This window comes from Populus trichocarpa, chromosome 1 (assembly GCF_000002775.5).
Source record: "Populus trichocarpa isolate Nisqually-1 chromosome 1, P.trichocarpa_v4.1, whole genome shotgun sequence".
Taxonomy (NCBI): Eukaryota; Viridiplantae; Streptophyta; class Magnoliopsida; order Malpighiales; family Salicaceae; genus Populus; species Populus trichocarpa.
The window spans coordinates 7,921,687-7,932,196 of NC_037285.2; the positions used below are offsets into that span (position 1 = coordinate 7,921,687).

At 31.0% G+C, this 10,510-nt stretch overlaps 2 protein-coding genes across 2 annotated transcripts; one reads left to right on the forward strand and one right to left on the reverse strand.

Moving 5' to 3' along the window:
• Nucleotides 1-1,447: 1,447 nt before the first annotated feature.
• On the forward strand, nt 1,448-4,406 carry LOC7472745 (1-aminocyclopropane-1-carboxylate synthase). The gene is made up of 4 exons (XM_002297977.4): nt 1,448-1,831; nt 1,942-2,073; nt 2,170-2,330; nt 3,137-4,406. Exons 1-4 carry the CDS (start codon nt 1,667-1,669, stop codon nt 4,122-4,124), a joined length of 1,446 nt encoding a protein of 481 aa, XP_002298013.3. The 5' UTR covers nt 1,448-1,666; the 3' UTR covers nt 4,125-4,406.
• A 3,758-nt stretch (nt 4,407-8,164) lies between these two features.
• Nucleotides 8,165-9,542, reverse strand: LOC7472746 (heavy metal-associated isoprenylated plant protein 39). Its single transcript, XM_024581062.2, has 3 exons — nt 9,406-9,542; nt 8,891-8,966; nt 8,165-8,725 (listed from the first exon to the last, which is right to left on the reverse strand). Exons 1-3 carry the CDS (start codon nt 9,409-9,411, stop codon nt 8,415-8,417), a joined length of 393 nt encoding a protein of 130 aa, XP_024436830.1. The 5' UTR covers nt 9,412-9,542; the 3' UTR covers nt 8,165-8,414.
• Nucleotides 9,543-10,510: the final 968 nt, after the last annotated feature.

Consider the following 10,510-nt stretch of genomic DNA (forward strand, 5'->3'; position numbering starts at 1 on the left):
AGAAATATATCTATATCTATATATATATATATATATATATATTGTAGAACTCTTTTTTATTTATTTCTAATATTATGCAATGTGTGAATAAATTTTTTCCATAATTATTATGTAGTTCTTTTAGCTAATTGGTTTTAATGAAAGTGTTGAAATAATTAAGATATCTTGAAATTTGAGAAAATAATTTAAATTTGGAATGAGTTTGTGATTTGAAATGATACATGCTGAGACTCGAGAATTTGCATGAAATTAGATTTAAATGCAGACCCCATTTGTTTGGCATAAAACATATTCCTTTTTAAGAATGAATTCTGTAGAGAACGTAATTTTGGAAAAATGAACCCCGACATTTATAATAAAACTTATATAATTATGATTATTATATAATATAACTAGTTATTATTGTGCATTTTCTAGCAATATCATGTGAATTAAAATATATTTTAACAGCACATCATATGGATTAATGTACTAAAACTTAATTTTTCATATTAATAACATTTTACTTTTTTTGAAAATATATATAATTAAAAATAATAAAGTGGTAATATTTTGAATCCTTCGTAAGAAAATATTTCTCGTTCTAGTAAATTAGAAAACATTTTGCTCTCTCTAATAATTATTTTTTTATTGATACTGTGTGTGTGTGTGTGTGTGTATATGTTTTTCAATATAAACAAAAAAAATGATAAAATCAGACAAACAAACCGGAGAGTTGACATGAACATGTGAAAAAAACAGTTTCTGGACAAATAAACAGGGTGGCAGCCTGGCAGGTTGAAAATAATGCTTCATTTTGTTTTTGTGTTTTAAATTAGTTTTGAAAAAAATTATTATTTTTTTATTTTAAAATAAGTATTTTTTTGTTTTAAAATTGTTTTGATGTATTAATATAAAAAATAAATATAATTATTTCAAAATATTTTTTAAAAAAAAACTTTAGAAAATGAACGACATCACAGACCCGACCATGCTGAGTTTTGCAGCCATTCCCATTTCCCAGAATATGTGCTCCGCCAAAAGGTTAATCCTTTTCAATATATATATATATATATATATATATAAAGGTACGAATGACGAAAACAAACCCGGACCTTCAACAATATTCAACACTTCCATCAAAACAAAGATCAAACATTTACAACCTTTTTTAAAATATTTTTATTTAGTAATATATTAAAAATATATTTATTTATTTTTTAAAAATTATTTTTGATATCAATACATCAAATTAATTTAAAAATATATTAATTTAAAATAAAAAAATATAATATTTTTAATTTTTTTAAAAATACTTTTAAAATATAAAAACAAATATAGACGGACGATCCTTCATGGCACCTTCATCGCCACCTTCATCACTTGAAGTTAAAAGAAAAGAGGAGGAAAAAGGCATAGCCATCTTGGGACCACAGCACCACTATAAAATACGTGTATACCACCAGTGTGAGAGGAAGCAACAACGTCCTCTCAACCTTGCAATAAAGCTTGTCTCTATTAGTTTATCAATCCTTAACATACGTCTACATATTAGCGCAAGCAATTACTGCATCAAAAGTCAAGCTCGGTGTAAATATTTGCTCTCTCAAAACAAATCTTTTTGCTGTGTTTTTTGGTTACAAATCTCTTTGTGAATAAATTTGAAGAAACGTTCACGCACAAAAAAATGGTTTTCAAGTTGAATAGCCACTTGCTGTCTAGGATAGCAAGCAGCAATGGACACGGTGAAGATTCCCCATATTTCGATGGCTGGAAAGCCTATGACACTGATCCCCATCATCCCACGGACAATCCAAATGGAGTTATCCAGATGGGTCTTGCAGAGAATCAGGTAACTAGCTAGCCAGGTTGATGATATTGTTGCTGGTTCTTGAATTTCTATGAAAAAGTTCAATATTTGAGCAGAATATAGTCACTAATTATCTTCTGGGTAAAATGCAGCTGTGCTTTGATTTGATTCAAGACTGGCTCAAGAAGAATCCTAAAGCCTCCATTTGCAGTCCTGAAGGATTAAATGAGTTCAGAGAGATAGCCATCTTTCAAGACTATCATGGCTTGCCAGAATTTAGAAATGTAAGGAGATATAAATTAACGAAGAAAAATTTGCTTTCCTCATCTTTAAGTATATATGCTAATTAGTGCTAACTAATTGTGAACATTATGATATAGGCTGTAGCAAACTTCATGGAAAAAGTGAGGGGAAATAGGGTTACATTTGATCCTGACCGCATTGTTATGAGTGGAGGAGCTACCGGAGCTCATGAAACAATTGCGTTTTGCTTGGCGGATCCCGGCGAGGCATTTTTGGTTCCTACTCCTTATTATCCAGGGTAATTCAGCATTTCCTTTCCTTCATATTTTCCATCTTCTTTGTGCTGATTTTATTGTAAATTTCCAAATAAAGGTAGATTAGTTGAATGGTTATTACTTTCATAAGCTTAACTTTGACATTTGCCCACCCATGTGGTAGGCCTTGACCTTTGACTTTCCTCAATGACCAAGAAGAAGGGGATCAATTAGAAATATTTAATTAAAATTAAAAGATTAATCTAAGTTTGTCGAACATACCACTAAGCGCATATAACCGATAATGATTTATAGTGTCAGCATCTCATGCTATTATTGAAATGAAATTTCACAATCTAGAATTTTCTGACCTCGTTGTATTATTGCTATGGTGGGGACATGAACATATACAAGTTGGGGGTCCATTAAAGTCATAAAGTATACTTAGATTCTTCTCCATAGCAAAGACAAATTAATATTGGTATGTCTAAGATGAAAAATGCCAAACTTGGTGGAGAAGTGTGAGGCCAATCTTCCTTAGTGGCCTAGTCTGCACTTATTTTGCCCACTGACATAGATCAGAAATACGACTCTTATATTAACTTTTGTGGAGGATAATTCTCTCATCACTGTAACTGGAAATGATGGTGGTGGGAGGCCAATATATCAAATGAAGCGTGTACTTTTTCCTAATTTCTATAGCTGTCATACTGCAAAATGCTTAAGGTAAACTTAATTGAGTTAAATCAGAACATCTTAGCTAAACAAATTTAACATGAAATGATTTGAAAGTGGGAAAAAAGAAGAAGAGAGATTTATATTAATATAAAATTTATGTGCTTCATTGCAGATTTGATCGAGATTTGAGATGGAGAACAGGAGTTAAACTCATTCCAGTTGACTCTGATAGCTCTAACAACTTCATGGTTACAAGAGAAGCCTTGGAAAATGCCTATGAGATGGCACAATTAGACAACATTAAAGTAAAGGGCTTGCTCATAACAAACCCATCAAATCCGTTGGGTACCATCCTAGACAGGGAAACTCTACGAAGCATTGTGAGATTCATCAATGAAAAGAACATCCATTTAGTCTGTGATGAGATTTATGCAGCCACAGTTTTCAGCCAGCCTGATTTCATTAGCGTAGCGGAGATACTACAGGAAGATATTGAATGCAATCTTGATCTTGTACACATTGTTTACAGTCTCTCAAAGGACATGGGCTTCCCTGGCCTCAGGGTTGGCATTATCTATTCTTACAATGATGCAGTTGTGAGTTGCGCCCGCAAGATGTCAAGCTTCGGATTGGTATCCACACAAACTCAGTACCTGATAGCATCAATGCTATCGGATAATGAATTTGTGGAGATGTTCATTAGGGAAAGCAAAAGTAGATTAGCCGCAAGGTATAGAGTCTTCACTCGTGGACTTGATCAAGTAGGCATTGAGTGTTTGAAGACAAGTAATGCTGGCCTGTTTTTGTGGATGGATTTGAGTAGACTCCTCAAAGAGCAGACATTTGAAGCTGAAATGGAACTATGGCGAGTTATAATCCATGAAGTCAAGCTCAACGTTTCGCCGGGTTGCTCTTTTCATTGCTTGAAGCCAGGGTGGTTTAGGGTTTGTTTTGCCAACATGGATGACGAGACCATGCAAGTAGCTTTGTCAAGAATTAAAACATTTGTCAATAAAGAGGCGGGCACCAAGAAGTCTAAGAAGAACTTGCGCTGGCAAGGCAGTCTTAAACTGCTCAACTCTCCTCGAATATACGATGATTTCATCAATTCTCCACACTCTCCTATACCTCAATCACCTCTTGTTCGAGCAAGGAATTAGATGGGCTCAGATGAAGATTCCTTGTTTAATTCTTTCCTAGCTCAGGATAGGTATTCAACTAAGTTTTTTTCCCCCCAATATTCATGCAATTCATGTTAAAATGGAACAGTTTCCTTTCTGTAGTTAGAGAAATTCTTAATGCGCTCATCAAGAGTATATGCTCCCTTGTACACATTAGGGTGAATTAAACATTGGAGGCTCACAATTGTGTGTTTTTTATGGAGTATATATCAAAGTGTATTGAATTATTTCACATAGTTAACTTAAGAGGGTGTTGGCTGATATGTTTTCCCATAGAAACAAGCACTAATTGCAATGTTTAGCACAACCAACTGGTAATTATTATTTTTTTAACTCATGTAGTATATGGGTTTTAATTTTCTCATTTCATTGTATCTCTTTAGTGTTTGAATTCATACTTCCATAAAAAATCTATCAAAATTTTCATTTTTTAATGATATGGCAGCTGATTTTAACTAACTTAAGTTAGTTTGAACAGTTTTTTTTAGGGAAAGTATAATATTGTAGCTACTTGATAATAAGGAAAATAAGTTAAATAAGGGATAATTAAAAAAAATCTCCTTATTTTTTTCATTTGCCTCTATTTATTTGAAAATTACATTTTATATCATGAGATTTATATGCTCATAACAGTTTTCATTCTCAAGTTGGCATGCCAAAAATAAATCAACAAAAAATATTAATTATAAGATTGTCGTCGTATTCTATTTGATAAATAAAGAGCCCTTACAATATTTATAAGATTAGCTATTCCAATTATAGATTACAAAATAGATCATTGGTTCGCAGTGCGAACTTCGCATTACATTGCAATCAAATTAATTTTTTTTAATAAAGAAAATATCTAGATGTTGTTAATATGTTTTGCAGTAGAAAAAAAGATTAAATCATGCAAGCGTTAACTTTATATGACCTGATCAACTTGACAAATTTAAAAACAACTCAAATGACCATTAAAGAATAGTTTGATTAAAAAAATTTCAAGATAATATTTTTTTTAAAAAATACTGAGACAAAAATATATTGGATCAACTCAGGTCAACCTTGGTTAATCTGTCAAATTCGCGACTCGGATCATGAGATTATAATAATTTCTTAGAAACAAAATCGAAACAAATTATGAAATTAATTCTCAATTAACCAAATATTGAAAGCTAACTTAAAAAATTACAAAATCTAATTCTAAATTAATAAATATTGAATAATAAATTTTTTTAAAAAACTTTTTTTTTCTAGGCCCAACCGCCGCAATCGTAATCAAACAAATAATCACATTTACAACCCCAACCAACCCCTAACCTATACAGATACCTGCTGCTTGAGCATTTAATAAAAAAAAGAAAGAAACCAATCCTTTTTAAATGTGTTTTCTTTTTAACTTTAACCGAATATTTATGATTTATTTTATTTTATTTGTCATTTATAAAATACAATTTGAGCTTACCTCGTTCTGTTACAAGCTTTTGATATATTCGACAAAAGCTTGATTGATACTTCCCTTCTTTAAAGATCCTGTTTGTCTAAGCTGTTGTTTTTATTTCTTTCTTGAGTTGAAAAGCATGTTGAAAAGCATTATTTTGCATGCTTTTCAATCCAAAAAGCAGAAATAAAAGCGGAGACTTAGTTAATTTAACTAGAATAGCTAATCCTAATTTGCGACCATTTCTTTCACGTTGTTTAATATTGATAAATTAATATATTTAATTATTAAACTCAAATTTAAAGCTTAGATAATATCTCAATTAATTAATAAATAAAGGTTTGTTGGTTATAATATACATCCCTTCTATTTCCTTTCTTTCATATTCAAAGTGTTTTTAAGAATCATCCAAAAGCAAAGAGCACATTTATAGCATGAAATAAATGTTTGTGGAGCTGACCAAACTCATTTAATCTCTGTATAAAGGTTTTTCTTATTTTTCAAACTCTGCCGAAGTCGAAAAGGCTGACTGACCAAACTAATCATGAGGTTCGATTACTTCCTCTTCAGCGATTTACGTGTGGAACACTGGTCCTCAAAAGTAGGTGTTTTTTTGGAGATGAAATCGGATTTTTTTAGGGATTAAACCAATTTGATTTTTGAGCCTAACCACGTCAACTCAATTTTTTTGTTTTTTTTAATTAACATGAATGTCTAAACCAGCTTATACGCATCTTGACTAATACATGAATTCTAAATTTAACGACCATGTAAGTTTCTAGTGGTCCCGAGATTTCTAAAACTCGAGCTGGTAACTTCTAAAGAACAAATCTAGAATCTGATCAATAAATTACACCCTTAGAATTACATCAACTCAATTCCTGATCCACCTAATCGAGTGTCCACTACTGTAAAGGGCAATATGCAAATTCTCCACCAAAAATATCTTTTGTTAAAATTTAGATTTTGCAGGTGAATTTTGTAATTTTTGTGTTTGATTAAAAATAAAAATTCCCATTAATATATTTTTTATTATGTTTGGTTCATGTTGAAAAATTCACTAGGAATTCAAATAATTTTACTATTTTATCTCTAAAACTTAAACTATCTAATTTAATACTATGATTTTGATTTTTAATAATTAAGCCCGGGAGCACAAGCATGTTAAGTTAATTATAACCGTAATGTAAAATTAATGGACTGGGATTTATAGTTTTTTTTTAAAAAATAATATATTGGTTGACCCAAGCCCATTTTAACAACGGCCAGAACTGGAGGGCTTAAAAACAAGCCCGGGTACAGGCGCATTGTTTGGCACCACTGGGTCCGTGCCTAAACCCAGTGCCAGACGCTCGTTTTGGCCGCGTAACGTTAAATCTAAAAAAATTCGATATTTCCTGGCAAACACAACATTCCCAAATCAAACGCCTTCTGGGTGTTGGAATCTGTTATCCTATTTTACTACCCAAAAAATTACTACGTTACTGGTTTTCTGGCTTGTTCTAGACTGGGAGTTGATAAAAAATTACTCAACAGGATTTCCAGAAAATACCAACAGGATTATAACTTAGTTCATCTCACCATCAGTGCTAATCAAGCTGGTAGCTAGCTGGTGGATTACTATTGTAATAATCCATTTTTACCCCCTTTCCTAATATACTTTCAAAAAAATAACTCGAGTCAGCTAGAATATCCCGAATATACTTGCACTGACTTCAATAAATGCCTTGCTTGGACCTAGAAACTTTAATACCAGGGAAATATTTCATCTTACCATTATCCCTGAGATGAGAATGTTGGCTAAAAAATGATTTCAAAGTGTCAATATATAGCTTAATTATTCGTCATTATATGTAATACAACCATTAATTATTGTTTAATCCTATACACTCGATCTTAACCAATGGTTCTTTATTTAGTGGGAGAGCTGGTACAGGTGACCAAGTGTTATTTTGTTTCAAAACTTTGATCTCATTATGCATTGCCTCCCTCTATTTTGAATTTTGCAAAAGACTTGGGCTCTTCATGAGAAGATAAATACGTGAGAAAAGAAGCATTAAAATAATCATATGATAAATAACTTTCTATTATAAAAGAGATACATGCACTTGATGGTGAAAAATTGGACTGGACTTGAGAGCAGTGATTGTCTTTTAAATGTGCAGGGTCGTTTACGAGGACGAGTGAACATTGAAGTTGATTACTAATTTTTCTTAAAAAAATTAATATTTTTTATTTTTTACTTTAAATTATTTTTTTTTTTATCGTATTATTTTGATGCGCTAATATTAAAAATTTTTAAAAATAAAAAATAATATTTTAATATATTTTCAAATAAAAATACTTTAAAAATCAACATCAACTACAATCATGAATATAAACATCACCCGAAAAGTGCATCATTTGATGGTTGTTTTATAGGATCGTCAATTTCAACAAGTTGATGTATAGGTGGGGTATTAATGGTAGAAGTAGTCGAATTCTCTAAATCAACATGAGTTTGGTTCTGAGGATGGCAAAGGTTTCACAAGTGAATATTTTTATTATGATATGGAAAATAATATTTCAATGCCCATATCTGTAATAAAACAAGGAATCATTGTAGAATTAGAATCATGCATGATATTTTTATTATGATATGGAAAATAATTTTTTTAAAAAAATTACATCTCTACTAGTAAAAATTTTCTTAGTAGATAAATCAATTTTTTTATATGCCTTTTGTGCATAAGAATAACCAATAAAAATACATGGTTTGGCATCTTTTTCTGGGTTCATCTTCGATGTGCTTCTAAGTTGTATTTTTTCTCTCTCTCAAAACTCTCACCAGTCACCGCCATGTTATTTCTTTAACATATAGCACACGCATTTGGATTCTCCTCAGCACATACCACTCGGTAACCATACTGAGATGGGTAGGGATTGTTGTTGTAGTAGTCTTTGTAAAGTGTCATAAGCTCAGTCATCTGTTGTTCATTTGGGTTCTTTTTCTCTCCTTCCTTCTTGCCTTCATCTTTTTTGCCTTCCTCTTTAGCTGGTCCAACAGCCAAAATCTCTGTGTGCCAAATCTTTCTTAACTTGCTTACCACATCAACAGGATCAATATCTCCAATTACTGTCAATTTCTTCTCCTTCAGGTCCATGGCAATGGAATCAATTCCTACATAATAAAACAGGACAACATCTGTTACTTCATTGGGGACTGAGTGGAAGGAAACCTAAGCAGAAGCACATTTTATGTCCGAACAGAAAACAAAGACATTTACAATTTTAAAATGCGGCGCTTGTCAGGATTTACTCAGTAACTGAAAAAAAGGTCACAAACCTGATAAGCCAGAAACAGCTTTCATGGCCTTTTGTTTCCCCTTGTCGTCATGGAGGTCCAATTTCAACACCACCTTCTGCAATAGAAACAGAAATTAGTAAAAAGTTACAAACAAGAAAGTTAACAAAATCCGTACTTCAACTACAGACAAGGACTTGTTGAAAGAAGGAGATCTTCCCATAAAGGACCGAAAGGGAACACAAGCCATGTATTAAAATCCAAACTATTTGTCTTTCAAAGAAATAACTAGGAAGTGACACAGAGCCGAGCCATCAAGAAAATTCAACAAGATGTCTGATATCCTAAGCTACACATGTGGTCAAGAGGCGATGAGAGCAGAAGAAAAAACAGAAGAACACCGATGTTTATATGTCAACAAGAAAAAAAAGGGTTGAATTCACGAAAATCGTGGTTTTAAAACCTTTTAGAGAGAAACAAAAATTGAACGAAAACAAAATTCATGTTTTTGCTAGGAAGGTTAGAACAAGATGGAGACAGGACAGATGGAAACTCACCTTCATTTTCACTTATGATTCAAAGCTGAGACCTGGAATTGAATATTCAAGAAAGAGAGGAAATGAAGAAAATAAATGTTAAAAGAGGTGGAAACGTCTGATTATATTTATATATCTAGTTCTGCAAAGCGTGCACAGGAAGGAAAATTAACGAAGCTTCTAACTCCGTGTCGAACAAGCATGTAGGCGGGAGACCTTTTAGCCGCATGTTTGACGAAACAAACTTAGTCCAGTTTGGCTATGTATTTGCCGCAGCTTTTTTATTTAACCATGATTTTATCTTATTTGATTACAAAACAAAACATAATTTTTATGTATGGATACATTATTAAATGAGTTCAAAACTCAGTTTTTGAGAAGTTATTTCTATATGTTTTTTTTATTTATTAAGTTGTGTTTTATTATTGTTAAATTTGCTACTCAAACCAAAATAACAAAAAAATTAATGCTGTGTCGTTTTTGTACAAGTTAAAAATTTGTCAAAATCCAAGCTTGTTATATATATATATATATTCTCATTATTTATTTATATTATTTTATTACCAACATCAATTTCAACTAAATATTTTGAAGATGTTTGTTATTGAACAATAATTTCAATTATAATTTTAACCAAATACATATTTTAATCAAAACAACCATAACTAAATATGATTTTTTAAAATTTATTTTTTTCACATCTCAATCATAAAAGCTATCAAAATACCAAACACATTTAAAAATAACAAACCTGACCATAACTTAAAAAACACGTCAGCAAGGAATAGAATGGAATTCAAAATTAAAAGGATTATATAAATTATTTTTTAAAGTATTTTTTTTGTTTGAAAATATATTAAAATAATTTTTTTTAATTTTTTTTTAATATTTATATTTTAAAATAATTTCAAAAAAAATTTTAAATTTTTTTTTTAAAAAATTAAAAATTTTATAAAACAGTGATGTAACCGAGACAGCTTATCCGAAACCTTTGTGAGATTTTTATAATAGTGTATACCGTTTATTTGTTTTTTTAGATTAATATGAGTATCCGTATTATCTTGCGTATATTTTAACTAATTCTATGGATTTTAAAGTTAATGACCATGTAAATAGCTTTAAAATT

Excerpts from the sequence above, each read along its gene's own strand:
- LOC7472745 (XM_002297977.4), top strand. The coding sequence starts at position 1,667 with ATGGTTTTCAAGTTGAATAGCCACTTGCTGTCTAGGATAGCAAGCAGC. Across the intron at positions 1,832-1,941 it reads TGGGTCTTGCAGAGAATCAG|CTGTGCTTTGATTTGATTCA; the intron begins GTAACTAGCTAG and ends GGTAAAATGCAG. Across the intron at positions 2,331-3,136 it reads CCTACTCCTTATTATCCAGG|ATTTGATCGAGATTTGAGAT; the intron begins GTAATTCAGCAT and ends GCTTCATTGCAG.
- LOC7472746 (XM_024581062.2), bottom strand. Across the intron at positions 8,726-8,890 it reads AGCTGTTTCTGGCTTATCAG|GAATTGATTCCATTGCCATG; the intron begins GTTTGTGACCTT and ends TTTATTATGTAG.